At 41.6% G+C, this 19652-nt stretch overlaps 1 protein-coding gene across 2 annotated transcripts in view; it reads left to right on the top strand.

Annotated features, from left to right (window-relative positions):
* LOC125457937 (collagen alpha-5(IV) chain-like) overlaps nucleotides 1–19652 on the top strand; it is a 229248-nt gene that overhangs the window by 154713 nt on the left and 54883 nt on the right. For both annotated transcript variants that reach the window (XM_059651241.1, XM_048542743.2), the window contains exons 29-35: nucleotides 973–1070; nucleotides 2662–2812; nucleotides 3335–3448; nucleotides 6425–6589; nucleotides 12120–12209; nucleotides 16982–17116; nucleotides 18409–18507. In XM_059651241.1, coding sequence (XP_059507224.1) covers nucleotides 973–1070; nucleotides 2662–2812; nucleotides 3335–3448; nucleotides 6425–6589; nucleotides 12120–12209; nucleotides 16982–17116; nucleotides 18409–18507 — 852 coding nt within the window. The remainder of the gene's footprint in view (nucleotides 1–972; nucleotides 1071–2661; nucleotides 2813–3334; nucleotides 3449–6424; nucleotides 6590–12119; nucleotides 12210–16981; nucleotides 17117–18408; nucleotides 18508–19652) is intronic.

The following is a 19652-nucleotide window of genomic DNA, read 5'->3' as shown; positions in this document are numbered from 1 at the left end:
ATCAGAGAACAATGTTGGTGTTTGGTTTTTTGCATTAGCCCCAGTAATACCATGGTGGGGTCTAATCTGGTGGCATTTTCTCCACAACAAAATAACAGTGAGGCAGAATAAAGACCTTGAAAGCTGTGGGATCAGTATATTATTTCCAGTGTACTGTTCCAGCTATCTCCTACATACCTTTTGCTGTTTAGGTGACACATTTAAAGAATTGATTCAGGTTGCAATAGTGATATTGAACTGTATTCAACGAAGTGTATCAAAACATTGCTGTGGATCACCCAGTACTGACAAGCACTTGTTGCAACATTGGTTGCCCAAAAGTCAAAGTAAGCCACTTTCCCTTCTCCAAGGTTCAGCTTCTTGCTGTAGTGCTCTCTCATAATGCTTTGTGTTTTGATAATAATTGCAATTACACTGGTTTGGTAAATTGTGAAATTCACATGTTCTGTCCATCTGGCATCAAGTATCGGAATGAGCTCCATCAGCTGTAATTGTGCTGTCTGCATTAGCTATGGATACTGCAATGGTACCAAGAATTATTACAATGTATATTTATACCAATAATTCTGCTCTGACACTGTGCCAACAGACAGAAATACTAACAAATAGCTTTAATGTCATAAAGAAGCATTTTAAAGCAGTGGGAGCCAATGAATGACATTGTCAGATGTTTGGTTGCAAGTCTGCAGCCCAACCTCTGAGCTGGGAACATCTGTGTATCTAGAATCTTCAAGTGGACAAAAGGAAGAAAATGTTTACTGCTTTTGGAGTTTTGCAATAGTATGCTTTATTTTCTATTTAGGAATATCTAAAATCATTTTCTATTATTGTTTTAATCAAAGATTGTCTACTTCAGAACATTGTGTAAAACAGTTTTCATTATCCTAGACAATTATGAATAATTTCCATGCTGCTGTCTCTACTAAGTGCAACCCTAAACTAACTCTTTCCATATATTTTACGGTTTTATAGGAAACCCAGGGCCTCCTGGAGTATTGGGTCCTCCAGGGACTCCAGGAGGACCAGGAGCACCTGGAATGCCAGGGCTGCCAGGAGTCACTGGTCCTAAGGTTAGTTTACCAGCAAGAATCTCAAATTTTTAATCATATGAAGAATAAGCCCACACTTTTACTTTCAGACCTTTAAGGTAGCCTTGTAAAAAATGCCAACAGTCATTATATCTTTATGATGCATATTTTTCTGAGCGTAAACGCTTGTGTGCAGAAATATTTGAATGGATGAGTAAGAGGAGTAAAACAGCTGGGAAGGATGCAAAATCTTGCATATATATTCATCTCAGTTTAATCAATAGAATAGAATACTGTTTTAGCATGGTACAGTTGTAGCATATTTTAATATGTTTGTATTTCAGTCCTTTGTCACAAGTTCCCTACACAAATACACAAATTACACTAATATAATCGTACAGAAATTTGGTACCAGATTATCAGCATTCTAGGATTTGAAATGACCTATAGCATTTGAATTTATCTGTCTGTCATTCAGGTAATCATGCTCTTTTTATTCATTTCTGGGCGTCGCTGGTTGGCCAGCATTTATTGCCCACTTCTAGTTGCCCTTGAGAACGTGTTGGTGAGCTGCCTTCTTGAACAGCTGCTGTCCATGTGCTGTAGATTGACACTCAATTCTCTTAGGGAGGGAAAGCCAAGATTTTGACCCAGTGACACTGAAGGAATTTTCATGCAGAGAGATCGTCTTGAATTACACAAGCATCTAAGTAATCCTAGATGAACACAGCAGGTCAAGCAGCATGTCAGGAGCACAAAAGCTAACGTTTCGGGCCTCTAGGCCTGAAACATCAGCATCTGTGCTCCTGAGATGCTGCTTGGCCTGCTGTGTTCATCCAGCCCCACACTTTGTTATCTTGGATTCTCCAGCAGCTGCAGTTCCCACTATCTCTGATCTAAGTAATCCTGTTGGGACTGGGTTAATTGAACACTAATTTGCAGGTACATAATACCAGCTGAGACTTAAAGATATTTTGAAACTATGGTTTCCTGGAAGTAAAGTCTCAAAGAAAATGGCTTTAGACTGAACTTGGCCTTCTCGTTTTGTTGGAAAGGAGGGAGGACAAGACTATTGATAACAAAGTGTGGAGCTGGATGAACACAGTAGGCCAAGCAATTGTGCTCCTGAGATGCTGCCTGGCCTGCTGTGTTCATCCAGCTCCACACTTTATTATCTTGGATTCTCCAGCATCTGCAGTTCCCATTATCTCTGAGGACAAGACTATTTGTTGTTATTTAATTCAAACAGTTAAAATCCTGAATTATTTTTCTAAAAATATCAAAATGAAATAAAACCACAGAATTATCATATTGCAGGAGGCCATTCAGCCCACCATGCTTAAATTGGTTCTTCAAATTCATATTTCACATAGTTACAATTTCTAGCCTCCTCCCTGTAACCCTGCTCTACCTTTATTTTCAAATAACATTTTAACTCTTTTGAAATACATTAATAGAATCTCCTTGTATCACATCCTCAGACAGTAGATTCCATATCTCAACTTCTGCATCTTTCATGGAACTTTCAAGGTGTTTGACAAACACATGAACCTCATCTTTTGATGCTGATGAATTCAGAAGGATCAAGCCAAAAACTTCTAAACTACATGAAAAATATTGTATTGTTTTTCAGGGTGATGGACGTTTTGGACTGCCAGGCAATTGTGGTCCACCAGGTCCTGCAGGAAATGTTGGACCACCAGGGGAGAAGGGTAATTCAGGTCCCCCTGGACTGCCTGGAGAAGAAGGGTGTCCTGGTCGCAGTGGTCCTCAAGGTCCACGAGGTATTGAATTCTGTTTCTGAATATAAAAGCTGTCAAATATTGCTAAAATAGGATGAGAAAAAGCTGAAGATGCCCATAAATCACCTGATGATCAGAGCTAGTCATTTTTGTGCTTGTTGGATGTCATTACGTCTGAACAAGCAAATGCAATGGCTGTAAACAGAGAACCATACACTTTTTAAATTTTTGCAATAACTAGTTAATTTTCCACATATGTGCAAGGAATGCTCTGATTTTTATGGTCCCTATTGTAAACTCTAGCAAATTGCACCTTATCAGTTGAGGGCTTGATCACAGGGTCATGTTCAGTGTGCAGGTTTTAGGCTTGTAAGTGTCTAGACCTACTGTACTATATTTGGGTAGCAGGGTGAATGGGTTGGGCATTTCCACAAATGAAGAAAAGTTAGTTAATAACTGTTAAACCTATATGGAAGCAAAGGCTTTACCAGCCACTGTCCAATTCTGTCAGGATCAGAAAAGTGTGTACGCACATGTGTATTTCATAGAGCTTTAACTTTGCAGGTGACCTCGGGAGTCCTGGTATTCAGGGGCCAACAGGTCCACGTGGGCAACCAGGTAAAGGGATACCTGGAACTACAGGTTCTGAAGGCCCACCTGGTCCACCTGGTCTGCAAGGTACTAAGATTATGTTATTTATTTTTAATTTTATTGTTGACTGAAAAGAATGCACTTTTGTTGTCATTTAAAATATTAATTGCTAATAGAATCCCTGCAGTACTGGACAGGGCCACTTGGCCCATCACATCCACACCGGTTCTCTGAAGTGCATCCCACCTAGACTCACCCCCCCCCCACCCCCGACCTATCCCTGCATGGCCAATGCACCTGAGCTTCATATCTTTGGACTGTGGCAGAAAACCAGAGCACCTGGCGGAAACCCACACAGAAATGGGGAGAATGTGCAAACTCCACACCAAGCCTGGAATCAAACCTGGGTTTGCCTGTGAGGCAACAGTACTAACCACTGTGCAACCATGTCACCTGAACAATAGAGAATAATAAAGAAATGTATTTCTAAATGGTTTATTACCATTATTAGTATTCCATTGTAACTAGATGTTTGATCATATTGACCTTACTTGGCATTAAATCCATTCCTCCTTTTCTTAACTCATCCACTTAATTAATCTCATTTGATATTTTCAATCTCCTCACTTCTCTCATTGGACCACAGTAAATTATGGGATTCATCATACTCACTTCTACAAGACCATAAGAAATTAAAAAAACAGGAGCAAGCCATTCATCCTCTTGAGCCTGTTCTATCATACAATAAGATCATGCCTAATCTGTTGCCAAAAACCATATGCCTGCCTTGGACCAATATCCTTTGATATCCTAATTTAATACAAATATGCCTATCTTAGATTTAAATTTAGCAACTGAATTAGCATTGATCACCATTTCAGGAAGAGAGTTCCAAACTTCCACTACTGTTTGAGTGTAGACGTGCTTTCTAACAACTCTCCTAAATGGCCTGGCCCTAATTCTTAGATTATGCCCCTTGTTCTAGAATCTTCAACCATTGTAAATAGTTCATCTTTATCTACTGTCCTTCCCTGTTAATATCATGAAAATCCTAATTAGATCATCCCTTAGCCTTCTAAATTCTAGAGAATAATGCCCTGACTTGTCTAATCTCTCCTCATAACTTAACCCCTGAAGTCCACATATCATCCTTCTAAATGTGTACTGAACTCTGTCCAGAACCAAAACATCCTTTCTAAGGCGTAGTGCCCAAATGTGCTCACAGTACAGTAAGTGGGGTCCTATGATGCTATTGTATAATTGCAGTACATGTCTCCATTCTTATATTCCTGTCCTTTAGATGTGAAGGCCAGCATTCCATTAGCCTTCTTGACTACTTTCTGCACCTATTGGTGTCATTTTTTCTTTATACACTGACGGGATGAGGGCGTCATTGACCAGGCAGCATTTATTGCCATCCCTAATTGCCTAGAGTGCAGTTTTAGAGTCACATGTAGGCCAAGCCAGATAAGGGTGGCAGTTTCCTTCCCCAAAGGACATTAGTGAACCAGATGGTTCACAATCGAAAATGGATTCATGGACATTGGATTCTTAATTCCAGATATTTTATTGAATTAAAATTCCATCATCCATCATGGCAGGATTCGAACACAGGTACCCAGAATGCCATCTGGGTCTCTGGATTAACAGTCAGTGATAGCACTAAGCCATTGCTATGTATCTGAACACCCAAATCACATTGGACGTCCAACCTATTTAACTTTGTGCTTCTAAAAAACACCCTAATCTCTCTTTTTCAGTTCAAAACAACATGCATAAACTTGTGAACTGAGACAAAATTATTCAGAGGTTCATTCATCATTGCCCCTCAGAAAGAAATTTCAGGAGTAATGTTCCAACTTCAACCTCCCAGGAAACAGCCTTGTGTGGCAAGAGCACCCATTAGAAATTTTGTCTCACTGCCCACAACGTTAACATAACTCATTTAATGGGTTGGAAAATCATAAGCAGCATTTGCCCAAACTTCAAATGTACAGCCCGTACAAGTAAAACCAGGAGTGCAAAGTCTAAAATTGCTTCTTCTCTCTGCTTAATATCAATTTCTACATTTCTATTGTTTTTTCAGTGCTTAGCCCAACAGACTAATTTGTTATTACATAAATTTACAAATTACATATATGCTATATTTGTATTTTATTTTCTCTATCAAACTTAAGGAGTACTAGATTCTTTAGGAATTCACAGTGGTTGTTTGATCATACAGGATCTTGAATATTGCCATAAAAATATGCATTTCGCCAAAGCTTTTCATCTCATTCTTGTAACATTCCAACATAAGGGAAAAATAACATTTATTCTGTATGTGACGAGAGTGCTGATTGATTGACTGGCAAGTGGAGTCTGATTTATGAATGCTTTGCCATGGAGAAGGTAGTTGTAACTGATATTAATAAGCTTGAGAAGATAGTTTAATCACTTTGAATTCCTTAAATAATCTAATAATAAGTCTTATAAAGACTATAATTTCCTAGAAGATGCATCCCCCAGAATTGTAGCATTGCTAGCGGAAGGCTGCTGATTTTCAATGTAGGAGACGACAGAATTTCATAGATGGTGACCACGAGCACCTTTGAGCCCAGAAGATCTCGCTTTGGACTCCATCACCTCAGTGAGAGCTGGCAGGATGAGAGACAACAGCAAGTGCTGATGGAGTCACCATGATGAGATAAAGAATTGTGTCATCTTGAAAGAACAACGGGTTCATGCACCACATGTGTTTTTGCTAATTGCCAGGTGTGATGGCTCAACAGCTTTAGTAATCTGTAGTCCCTTTGAATATGGCCATTCACAGTCACTGTGGCAGCAGTTTCAGCTTCTACTGCACAACTGAAATATTGTCTGGCTGCTGCTTGTGTTGCAATGGAAACTAAGACATCAGCCATCAGACCTGAATCCTAACCCTTCATGTTTTCATGCTGGAAAGTAATGGTATCCCAAATTCTGTACAAAACCTTGTGTTAACATTCTTACAGACTTCTCCATGTTCCCTGACATTACATAAAGGTTTCCTAATCATTACAAATATACTATTTATTTTTACAGGAATACCAACTAGAGGGCCTACTGGGGATCCAGGAATTCCGGGAGTGGGTATTCCAGGCCTCCCTGGTACTCCTGGATTTGTTGGAGCTCCAGGCTGTTCAGGCCCTCCTGGACCAAGAGGTTTTCCGGGGAACCCAGGACGATCAGGTGTACCAGGGAGATCAGGTAAAGCGTTTTATATTTTCTTACATGATGAATAATAAATCTGACCAGCTTGAAAGGATATTGGAGAGGAAGGGGGAAGATCCAGTTGTTGTGGTCCACATCGGAACTAACAACATAGGCAATACTAGGAAAGAGGATCTATTCAGGGATTATCAGGAGCTAAGAACGAAACTGAAGAGCAGGTCCTCAAGGGTTATAACCTGCAGATTACTGCCCAGCCAAATGCAAACTGGCATAGGGATTCAAGAATAAGGTAAGTAAACACATGGCTAAAAGAGTGATGTGGGAAAGAGGGGTTCCTCTTCATGGGGCACTGGCATCAGTATTAGAACAGGAGGGATCTGTACCATTGGGATGGTCTCCACTTGAACTGAGCTGGAATCAGTTATCTAGAGTAAAGGGGAAATAGGTTGGTCAATGGACTTGAGACTAGAAAGTGGAGTGGAAGGGAAAGGTAAAACTTCTCCCCGTGGGAAAAAAAGCAACAGTCTAACATCCGTAGGGGTAGATTCCATTGAGTGGAAAAACATGAAAAAAATGACAGGAAAGGAGAACTCAGGAGAGGTTAGTAAAGTCTCCAGCACAGACACAAATAGGACAGAGTTTTTGGATAGGGTTAGGAATCAAAATTCAAGCACAATAGATAAACGAGTGACAATGAGAAGTGGGACAGTTAATATTGGGCTGAAGGTGTTATATCTGAATGCACTCAGTGTAAGAGAAAAGGTAAATGAGCTATGATATGGTGAGCATGCCTGCAAGGGGATCAGGATTGGGGGCTGAATATCCAAGGATATACATCTTATCGACAAGATAGACAGGTGGGCAGAGGGGGTGGGGTTGACTTATTAGTAGGAAATGAAACGAAATCAATACTAAGAAATGATGTAGGGTCAGATGAAGTAGAACCTGTGTGGGTAGAGTTGAGGAACCACAGAGTTAAAAAACCATAGTTGGAATTATGTACAGGCCTCCAAACAGTAGTCAGGAGCTGGGGCGTGAGATTTGCCAGGAGAAAGGCAAAGTTACAGTGATCATGGGGGATTTCAATATACAGGTAGACTGGGAAAATCAGGTTGGTACTGGATTGCAAGAAAAGGAATTTGTGGAATGTCTATGAGATGGCTTTTCGGAGCAGCTTGCAGTGGAGCTAACTAGGGAATAGGCAATACTGGATTTAATATAACAAAATGTGAGGCTGGATGATCATAGCAGACCCAGCAGCATCTCAGGAGCACAAAAGCTGATGTTTTGGGCCTAGACCCTTCATCAGATGAAGGGTCTAGGCCTGAAACGTCACCTTTTGTGCTCCTGAGATGCTGCTGGGCCTGCTGTGTTCATCCAGCCTCACATTTTGTTATCTTGGATTCTCCAGCATCTGCAGTTCCCATTATCTCTAATACTGGATTTAATGTTGTGTAAAGAGGCAGACTTGATAAGGGAGCTTAAGGTGAAGGAATCCTTAGGAGGCAGTGATCATAATATGATTGAATTTACTCTGCAATTTGAGAGGGAGAAGATAGAATCAGAGGTAATGGTATTACAGCTGAATGAAGGCAACTACAGAGATATGAGGAAGGAGCTGGGCAGAACTGACGGGGAGAGGAGCCGAGTAGGAAAGACAGTGGAACAGGAGTTTCTAGGAGTAATTCAAAAGATACAACAAAACTTCATCCCTAGGAAAAAGATGCATGGTACAGGGACAATAAGGCAACAATGGCCGACTAGGGAGGTCAGGGGCAACATAAAAGCAAAAGAGAAAACATATAATGTGGCAGAGGGCAGTGGGAAAGCAGAGGATTAGGAAGCTTACAAAGACCAACAGAGGGCAAAAAAAGAGAAATAAGGAGAGAGAAAATTAAATATGAGGGTAAGCTAGCCAGTAATATAAAGGAAGACTGTAAGAATTTCTTTAGAAATATAAAGGGCAAAAGAGAGGCAAAAGTGGACATTGGACAGCTGAAAAATGACGGTGGAGAGACAGTAGTGGGGAACAAGGAAATGGCTGAGGAACTGAATATTTACCCTGAGCCAGTCTTCACAGTGGAACACATGAGTGATATCCCAAAAATTCAAATGTGTCGGGGGCAGAGCAAAGTATGATGGCCATCACCAAGGAGAAGGTGCAAGAAAGACTGAATGGCCTGAAGGTGGATAGGTCACCAGGATCAGATGGACTACAGCCCAGAGTTCTTAGGGAGCTAACTGAAAAGATAGTAAAGACATTAGTGGTGATCTTTCAGGAATCCCTCGAGTAAGGAAGGGCCCCAGAGGACTCAAAAATCACAAACTTGACACCCCTGTTTAAAAAGGTAATAAGGCAAAAGACTGAAAATAACAGGCCAGTTAGCCTAACCTCAGTTGTGGGTAAAATTTTAGAGTTCATTGTCAAGGATGAGATTTCTGAGTACGTGGAAGTGTATGGTAAAGTAGGACAAAGTCAGTACAGGTTCATCAAGGGGAGGTCATGCCTAACCAATCTGTTAGAATTCTTAGAGGAAATAACGAGCAGGTTAGGCCAAGGAGAGCCAACAGATGTTATCTGTCTGAACTTCAAGAAGGCCTTTGACATGGTGCCACTCGAAAAGCTGCCGAATAAGACAAAGGCCTGTGGTGTTAGAGGCAAGGCGCTAGCGTGGATAGAAGACTGGCTGTCTGGCAGAATGCAAAGATTGGGGTTAGAAGGGTCTTTCTCTGGGTGGCAGCCAGTGACAAATGGTCTTCCACAAGGGTGGGTGTTGGGATAACAACTTTTCACCTTACACATTAATATCTAAATGAACAAACTGAGGGCATTCTGGCTAAGTTTGCAGATGGTACAAAGATGGGTGGAGGGACAGGTAGTATTGAAGGTGTGGGGAGGCTGCAGAAGCATTTGGACAGGTTAGGAGAATGGGCAAAGAAGTGGCAGATGGAGTACAATGTGGGAAAATGTGAGGTCATGCATTTTGGTAACAGGAATAGAAGCATGGGCTATTTTCTAAATGGGGATAAAATTCAGAAGTCTGAAAGTGCAAAGAAATGTGAAAGTTCTAGTCCAGGATTCTCTCAAAGTAAACTTGCAGGTTGAGTCAGCAGTTGTAAAGGCAAAGGCAACTTTGGCATTTATTTTGAAAGGACTTGAATATAAAAGCAGGGATGTACTTCTGAAGCTTTATAAGGCTCTGGTCAGGTCACATTTGGAGTATTGTGTGCAGGTCTGGGTCCAATATCTCAGGAATGATGTACTGGCCCTGGACCAGGTTCAGAAGAGGTTCACAAGAATGGTCCCTGGAATGAAAAGATGAACACATGAGGAACATTTGAAGACACTGAGTCTATACTCTATGGAGTCTAGAAGGACGAGGGGGTACCTAATTGAAATGTACAGAATACTGAATGGCCTGGACAGAATGGATGTTGGGAAGATGCTTCCATTGGTAGGAGAGACTAGGTCCCAAGGGCACAGCCTTAGAGTAAAGGGAAGACCTTTTAGAATGGAGATAAGGAGAAATTTCTTTAACCAGACAGTGATAAATCTATGGAATTCACTGCCACAGTAGGCTATGGAGGCCAGGTCATTGAGTACATTTAAGATGGAGATAGATAGGTGCTTCTTTGTCAGGAGGATCAAGGGTTACGGGTAGAAAGCAAGAGAATGGGGTTGAGAAACATATCAGCCATGATTGAATGGCAGAGAAGACTCAATGGGCTGAACTGGCCTAATTTCTGCTCCTATGTCTTATGATCTTAAATTATGTAAAATATACATCTGGATATTTACAAGTTGGGCTGACTTTTGGACTCTCTAACAATAAAATTACAGGAGGAGAACTGACTGTGCTCTGTTATTCAATCATGGTTGTAACATTTCTCAACCCATTCTCCTGCCTTCTACCCATAACCCTTGATCCCCTTCCTAATCAACAACCCATCCATCCGACTTAAATACACTCAATGACTTGGCTTCCAGAGCCCTGTGCGACAGTGAGATTAACTAAGCTCTGCTGAAGAAATTCTTCTTCATCTCAGTTTTAATTGGTCATTCCTGCACTCTGAGGCTGTGCCCTTGGGATCTAGTCTCTCCTAGGAGTGGAAACATCTTCTCCAAGCCCAGGCCTCTCAATATTCTGCAAGTTTTAATGAAATACCCCCCTATCTTTCTAAACTCCAAGTACAGACTGCGAGTCCTCAACTGCACTCCGTATGACATGCCTTTCATCCCTGGGATCATTCTTATAATACTTCTCTGGACCCCCTTCAAGACCTGTACATACTTACTTAAATACAGGGCCGAAAGCTGCTCAGAGTATTCCAAATACAGTCTGACCAGAGCCTTTTATAGCCTCAGCTATACATCTCTGCTCTGGTATTCTAGTCCTCATGAAATGAATGCTAACATTGCATTTGACTTCCCAACTAACAAATGAACCTGCATGTTAACCTGAACAGAATCCTGGACTAGGACTCCCAAGTCTCTTTGTACTTCAGATTTCTGAGCCTTTCACCATTTATAAAATTGTCTAAATCTCTATACTTTCTACCAAAGTGCACAAACTCACATTTTCCCACATTGTATTCCATCTGTCACTCCTTTGCCCCCTCTCCTAGTCTGTCCAAATCCTTCTGCAGCCTCCCTGCTTCCTCAACATTACCTGTCTCTCCACCCAGCTTTGTGTCATCTGCAAACTGTATGCATAAAAAGTAGTCAATGCCACACTGTTTTACATTACCTATTTTGACCTCAGAACCATTTTCTGTTCGTAAGAAAAAATCTTATTTACCCATTGGGTGTTTGCACTAAAATATTAGTGATGAAGAGAGGTCTTTTTTTAGCACAGTGATAGCCTCCCTGCTATGGGGTTCACTCCCGTGACAGCTGAGGTCACCACTTAAGTCCAATTTTCTCAACCTTGTTCCTCGCCTGAGGCAAGGCTATTCTCAGGATAAACCACCAGCAGTTGTCTCTCTGTAAAGAGAATGCAGCCCTGTGCAAAATTTACCTATAGTTCCCACCTCTAGCCAGAAACTTCCAGTTTAATTCCCACTCCAGAACTCAACTGCCATGAAGGTGAATTTATACCATAGCCACAGATTTGAGTATCAAATAGTCTCTCCTTCCAACATACAATGGCAATGATAAGAGTGAAGAGATTCTTGACCAGCCACTAATGGAAATAAATTTGAGTCCCTGCTATTACTGTTCATAGCTCTAAGTTATAAACATGAATGTAAAAGTGTAAATTGTCAGGGCAACTCGAGCTCCTTGGGAATCTTGCTAACTCAGTTGGCTGTTGTGGACCATGTTGGTACCAACAGCACTGGAACCTGTCCTTGCTGCGGTGGATTTAGAACATTTCTCCTAGTCATACTTGTGGAGGAGTTTGTGGATTAGACCAGCATTTGAGCAGAGAATGCCAGAAGATTTTGTGATAAATATTTATGAAGAATTCTTAAGAATCACTGCGATATTTATCTCAGGACAAGGTCTAAATTCAATGCCAAATAAATATTTCCAGGTCATGTCTGATTGTTCCCAATTTTCAAACAGGTCCAAAAGGTGAACCTGGTGTTATGGGAGAGCCAGGGAATCCAGGGCTAACTGGTGAACGAGGATGTCAAGGCCTCAAGGGAGACAAAGGTAATGGAATGCAGGTGTGGAAACAAAACGGAAAATTTTCATTCATACAGCAACTTCTCACTTGATCAAAATATCTACACGTTGTAAACGCAGTGATTGTTGTTAACTAGGCAAATTTAATTAGAACATTCATGGGCACAGCACTGTTCTAGATACTCAAATCCAATGCTCTTTCAAATATTTGTGTGGATTTTAGAATTTGCCAGTCTTATTTTTAGATTCATGACAAGCTCATCAATCTTTAAAATTATAATTCTAGATCATTGTTGGTACATAGACCAAAATAATCTGTTATAGTGAATGCTAATACCCAGACTACCTAGATATGAACTGGTGACCCACAGAAGGGAACATTAAAGGCAGAGATAAGTGGCTTGTCTGCTCTCCTTCACATTCCAAAATATAGTGTAGAAGGATTTAAGGTAACAGTAATGCTTTTCCATAACAAACTGCCAATATGTATGTAAGGGAGATGTTAGTTCCCCTTCTGAATTTGCTTCAATTTCTGTACAAGGCCAAAGATAAAAGCATACAACACCAGGTTATAGTCCAACAGGTTTATTGAAGAAACAAGCTTTTGGAGTGTCATTCCTTCTTCAGGTGTCAGCAGGAGAAGTGGCGTCAGAAACAAAATTTATAAGCAAAAGGTTAAAGGGTCATAGAACTGATGCAAATGTTTTGAACAAACCTCAGATGGCTGTTAAGTCTTCAACAGTTAGAAAGAATTAATATGCAAATTCCAAAATTTCTTTCAAGTCACTGCCCTGAGATAACCAAAGGTTTTATCAGTTCCTTCAGTACATCAGGGATGACATCCCAGATCAGACAATGTATTTTAGGTGTAAGGCATTGTATGGAATCTGGCTATGTATCAACTTGGAGTCAGATTGGTTTTATTTCCAAAGTAAGAATTTATAAAATGCTGCATTGGCTGTCCACAACTTGTGTGATTTTTGATCAAAATAGAATGTATCTGCAATTACAAATCTGCAAATGCAAATTCACCCCATAGATTTGTGTGCACACACATGTGTATGTGTGAGGGAGAGTGTTCGCGTGTGAGGGAGAGTCTCAACACACTCTCTCTCTCTCACACACACACACGCACACGCGCACACGCACACCTACCCACCTATGGGGTGAATTTGTGTGTCTGCATCTAATGCTACGTCTCTCACTGACACCTGAAGGAGCAAGACACCGAAAGCTCATCTCTTCAAATAAACCTGTTGGTAATGAGAGGCATGGATAGAGTCGATAGCCAGAAAATTTTCCCCAGGGCAGGATTGACTGCCACGAGGGGTCATAGTTTTAAGGTGTTAGGAGGAAGGTATAGAGGAGATGTCAGGAAGCGAGAGAGGAAATAGCTGGGGCCCTAACAGATATCTTTGCAGTGTCCTTAGACACGGGTGAGGTCCCAGAGTACTGGAGACTTGCTAATGTTGCCTCCTTGTTTAAAAAGGGCAGCAAGGATAATCCAGGTAATTATCGACCGGTGAGCCTGACGTCAGTGGTAGGGAAGCTACTGGAGAAGATACTGAGGGATAGGATCTATTCCCCTTTGGAAGAAAATGGGCATTTCAGTGATAGGCAACATGGTTTTGTGCAGGGAAGGTCATGTCTTACCAACTCAATAGAATTCTTTGAGGACGTGACAAAGTTGAATGATGAGGGAAAGGCTGTAGATGTCATATACATGGACTTCAGTAAGGCGTTTGATAAGGTTCCCCGTGGCAGGCCGATGGAGAAAGTGAAGTCACATGGGGTCCAGCGTGTGCTAGCTAGATGGATAAAAAACTGGCTAGGCAACAGGAGACAGAGGGTAGTAGTGGAAGGGAGTTTCAGCGAGTGACTATGACTCTCTAAACTCAAGGCTAAGTGCTGTATAGTAGGTCTTAAGCTCTCTTAGTTGCCCACTATGATGTTTTGACGTATTTTTGGCGCATAGTGTGTGTCGTGCCTCCCTGTTGGCCCCGCCGGTAAGCCTAGCAGTCCCGGCTGCTGGGTGACCAAATGACCAGAAAAAGTACGAGACGGCCGTGGTCTATACAGACCAACACTCAAAAAACCAGTATGAGTCTCCAGTTCCACTGGAGCAGTCCGGTTGGGAAGCGTCCCGGATAAACAACCTCCCCGCAGCATCGTCCACAACCGCAAGCTGTGATAAATCATTCGGTTGTACATGCGTAACATCCGCAACAAGGTCCATCTCGGTCCAGGTCCAGATCGAGACAGCGACATAGCGACATTACCTACTACCATACATGGAGCTGAGTTCGGTCTGACAGGTGCCGGCTCACCCTGTATTGGATGACATAGATAACGGTGAAGAAGGCACCGTAAGGGCAGCCCACCCTGCGGTTGAGATAAGCATGACCACCCAAACCTTCTACAACAAAAGTTATCGACACGCTGGGCAGAGACAAAAATACTGAGACTGGCGAGGAAACAGCTGATGTAACTGCCTTCATGGAGACGCACTCTGTCACTGACACTTGACAGCTCTCCAGTGACAAGTGAGCAAAGCCAGGGCATAGGCCCCGCTGATAATGACGATAACAACCAGCCTCATATAACACCAGTATCATCTGGTCCTTGGTCTGTGGTGATACTAGAGAGTAGACAAACATCGACGAGCGATGTAAAGACTCGGAAAAGGCACTCCCCGGAGTGTTCCAGAATTGGAGACCTGTGACCAGTGGTGTTCCACAGGGATCTGTGCTGGGACCACTGTTGTTTGTGATATATGTAAATGATTTGGAAGAAGGTGTAGGTGGTCTGATCAGCAAGTTTGCAGATGACATTAAGATTGGTGGAGTAGCTGATAGTGAAGGGGGCTGTCAGAGATTACAGCAGAATATAGATAGACTGGAGAGTTGGGCAGATCAATGGCAGATGGAGTTCAATCCAGGCAAATGCGAGGTGATGCATTTTGGAAGATCAAATTCAAGGGCGAACTATACAGTAAATGGAAAAGCCCTCGGGAAAATTGATGAACAGAGAGATCTGGGTGTTCAGGTCCATTGTTCCCCGAAGGTGACAACGCAGGTCAATAGGGTGATCAAGAAGGCATATGGCATGCTTTCCTTCATTGGGCGGGGTATTGAGTACAAGAGTTGGCAAGTCATGTTACAGTTGTATAGGACTTTAGTTCGGCCACATTTGGAGTACTGTGTACAGTTCTGGTCGCCACATTATAAAAAGGATGTGGATGCTTTGGAGAGGGTGCAGAGGAGGTTCACCAGGATGTTGCCTGGTATGGAGGGTGCTAGCTATGAAGAGAGGTTGAATAGATTAGGATTATTTTCATTAGAAAGATGGAGATTGAGGGGGGACCTGATTGAGGTCTACAAAATCATGAAGGGTATAGACAGGGTGGATAGCAAAAAGCTTTTTCCCAGAGTTGGGGGACTCAATTACTGGGGGTCATGAGTTCAAAGTGAGAGGAGGAAAGTTTAAGGGAGATATGCGTGGAAAGTTCTTTACACAGAGGGTGGTGGGCTCCTGGAACGTGTTGCCAGCGGAGGTGGTAGACGCAGACACATTAGCGTCTTTTAAGATATATCTGGACAGGTACATGGATGGGCTGGGAGCAAATGGACACAGACCGTTAGAAAATAGGTGACAGGTTAGACAGAGGATCTTGATCAGCGCAGGCTTGGAGGGCCGAAGGGCCTGTTACTGTGCTGTAGGTTTCTTTGTTTCTTTGTTTCTTTGAGGTTCTTCACCCAGAGAGTTGTGAGCACATGGAATAGTTTACCAGTGGTAGTCGTGGAAGCGGAGTCATTAGTGGCATTTAAGCGACTGCTGGACATGCACATGGACAGCAGTGAATTGAGGGGAATGTAGGTTATGTTATTTTATTTTTGGATTAGGATTATTCCACGGCACAACATCGTGGGCCGAAGGGCCTGTACTGTACTGTACTTTTCTATGTTCTATGTTCTATGACTGTAACCTGGTATCATGTGATTCTTGACCTTGTCCACTCCAGTCCAACACTGACACCTCCACATCAGGTTCTGTAAATAAGGGTTCCTCCCGTACCCAACTAATCCCCACAGAGATAGTGTAGCTGAGATAGCAAAGATGCCATGTGAAAATCCCCATCTTAAGGATTTATTTGCATCACTAACATCTTGCACATAACACAGCTCCTATGGTCTGAATCAATGAATACATAAACAAACAGAATGAAAATAGGAAGCAATTTTTGATCATGAATCACAGAATCACGAAAATGTCATGGCATAGATGATGACGATTTGGCCCGCCATGCCTGCACCGGATCTTCAAAGCAATTTACAGCTTTCCCCCCTGAAATCCTGCAGGTTACTTCTACCTTATTAATCATTCAATTCCATCTTGAATGCCTCTTGAAAGCAGGTGAAACTCGTTCTGGTTGGGATTATCATCGGTATGGACTGGTTGGACCAAAGAACCTGTTTCCATGCTGTATGATAATAACTGCCCCACCACACTTTCAGGCAGTGCATTCCAGACCTAATTACTCAAATTAGGTCTGGAATGAGAAAGTTTGTTCTTGCATCACATTTGGTCCTGTTGTAAATCGCATTAAATCTGATTCTTGATTCAGCACTGCAGTTTATTCACTGGTCAATAATGGCTGAATATACAGAGGCTGAGATGAACATACATTCCAAGGTTTCAAGTTTCAGAACTTCGAGTCCATTGAAAAACTGTGAGGAAGTACTGCTACTAATAGTAACAAAGTGCATTTGTTTCTTTGTTTTTCTCGCTCTTAAACACAGGTTCTGAAGGTCGATCAGGACCAAAGGGTAATGAAGGTGCAATTGGTGCGATAGGTCAAAAAGGTGAAAAAGGAATTAAACCAGTTACACATACAATTATAGTAAAAGGTGTGATAGGAGACACTGGGCCACAAGGTAAGCCACAATAAGCTTTTTGAAAATTTGCATAAAATAAAAACTGAAGTAACTTATCATCTATTGATCTAAATACATCTACCCACATCTAAACGCACATTGGCCATATCCTTTAGTTCCAGGATTCCGTGAACAACTAAATACCGCAGGCCATCTTTTAAATTTACGAAAATCAAGATATCGCAGGGATGATGCAATATTTTGTATACCAATCTAAATTCCCATATGTACCTTCCTAAATAACAGCTCCTTTACAGTTGTGCTAAAGTTTTAATAACACAATAGAGTTGTCATTTCAGCATTTGAATGAGAACAGAGGCATTGACTGCTGAAGTTTGCAGAATGTCCTCCAAGAGCAAGTATTTAAAATGATATTTTTACTTAGTTGCGCTCACTCAGCCATTAGAGCTGCTTTCAAACTACATAATGTTTCCAATTATCTTCAATGGTTCATGTGACAGGCTAGCAGCTTATCATTGGAAGTAAAAATCAGGTGATAATTTCTCTAATCTAGGCTGCCAACTTGCTTGTTTAACACATGTATCACTATCACACAAAGTCAATATGCCTTCCCATATTTTGCCTACATCACTACAGTGACGGAAGCAAATAGACAATGAGCTACCCTCAAGGTCAAATTTCTTCACTTCTGAAAGACCGATATAACAGCAACATTAGAAATGACAGAAACTGGGTATCTGCCTATGTTTCTGGCTGCAAATATATTTCCCCGCCAAGAAAAGGGACTGAATAACAAATACAGATGTGCATCGAAATTGGGAGCAGAAGTAGGCCATTCAGACCTTCAGTCTGCTCCATTATTCAAGAAGATCATGGCTGATCCATCTCTGTTTCAAATTCCATATTTCTACCTAGCCCTGATAATTTTTGATCCCTTGCCTAACAAGAATCTATCCACATTTGGCTTAAAAATATTCAATGAACCTGGCTCCTGATGCAGAGTCACACAACTGTGTAAGTGAAAGAAAATCCTAATTTCTGTCCTAAAAGCCTGACCGCTAATTTTAAAAGTGCCCCCTAATTCTGCTATCATCCACAAGAGGAAACTTCATTCCCATGTCCACCTTGACAAGACTTTAAATGAGACACCTATCATTCATCTAAAATTCAATGAAAACAAGCACTATTAACTTTTACTCAAAAGACAGCTCATTCCATTTAGCAATCTGGTGAACCTCCTATAGATTAATTTTAAATTGAAAATCTCTAAAAGATTGAGATAGAAATTATACTTTTAAAATTGCAAAATAAATATCACATTTCCTTTCCAGGTTTGCAAGGAAGAACGGGACCAAAAGGTGAGAGTGGTTCCAGTGGTGAACCAGGTCAAAATGGTAAAGATGGAGCACCAGGACCTCTCGGCCCAGCAGGTACCAGGATTCAAGTACAATTAAACACCACAAATTCATTGATGAAATATAGCACAATTGTGTCAAGATTTTTAGCCTTTACCCTACATGAGGTCAAACTAAACAAAAAAAGTCTGCAGATGCAGTAAATCTGAACCAAAAACAGAAATTACTAAAAGAGATCCTGAAGATAGGTCACTGGATCCGAAATGTTGACTCTGCTTTCTCTCCATAGATTTTATCTGTGAGTTTCTCCAGCATTTTCTGTTATCATTTCATTAAATCAAACTATCTGAACTGATTCTCCTATTACCAAAAGCAGCATTATCACTCCCTCCAGGATACTGCAGGGAGGCTGACAGATCTGCCCATTGTTAATGGAAATCTCATTTTAAAACCAGCCAGCCGAATGTCAGCTCAAAAAGAGGCTGCTCATCAATTTCAGTCCAGTCAGTAAATCTGGGCCAAGTACCCCCCTGGCACAAATGTAAGACGCACTACAAAGCTGAAACCAGTTTATGGATGGGAATAGGAAGGGGAGACCAGGAAAGTTTTCAACTTTCCTCATAGGAACCAGGCGAGAACTCTATGCCTGCCAGATGAAAGTTCTCATCCATATTGGATGTACCAGGTTATGTAGGGCATCCGCAATGGGAGCACACATAAGCCAGTAAAATGGCTCTGGGGACCGTATGATAGGCAGGTAGTACTGAGGAAGTGGGGAAGCTGCATAAAGATTTAGACAGTGATAATGGGAATTGCAGATGCTGGAGAATCCAAGATAACAAAATGTGAGGCTGGATGAACACAGCAGGCCCAGCAGCATCTCAGGAGCACAAAAGGTGACGTTTCGGGCCCGGTCTAGGCCCAAAACATCAGCTTTTGTGCTCCTGAGATGCTGCTGGGCCTGCTGTGTTCATCCAGCTTCACATTTTATTATCTAAAGATTTAGACAGTTTGGGAGAGTGGTCCAGGAAATGGCTGATGAAATTCAATGTGAGTAAATACGAGGTCTTGCACTTTGGAAAAAAGAATAAAGGCATGGACTATTTTCTAAATGGTGAGAAAATTCGCAAATCAGAAGTGCAAAGGGATCTGGGAGTGTTGGTCCAGGATTCTCTAAAGGTTAACTTGCAGGTAGAGTCCGTAATTAAGAAAGCGAATGT

This window comes from Stegostoma tigrinum, chromosome 14 (assembly GCF_030684315.1).
Source record: "Stegostoma tigrinum isolate sSteTig4 chromosome 14, sSteTig4.hap1, whole genome shotgun sequence".
NCBI lineage: Eukaryota > Metazoa > Chordata > Chondrichthyes > Orectolobiformes > Stegostomatidae > Stegostoma > Stegostoma tigrinum.
Note: the sequence above shows the minus strand (reverse complement) of the source record. Positions and strands in the feature narration are given on the sequence as shown.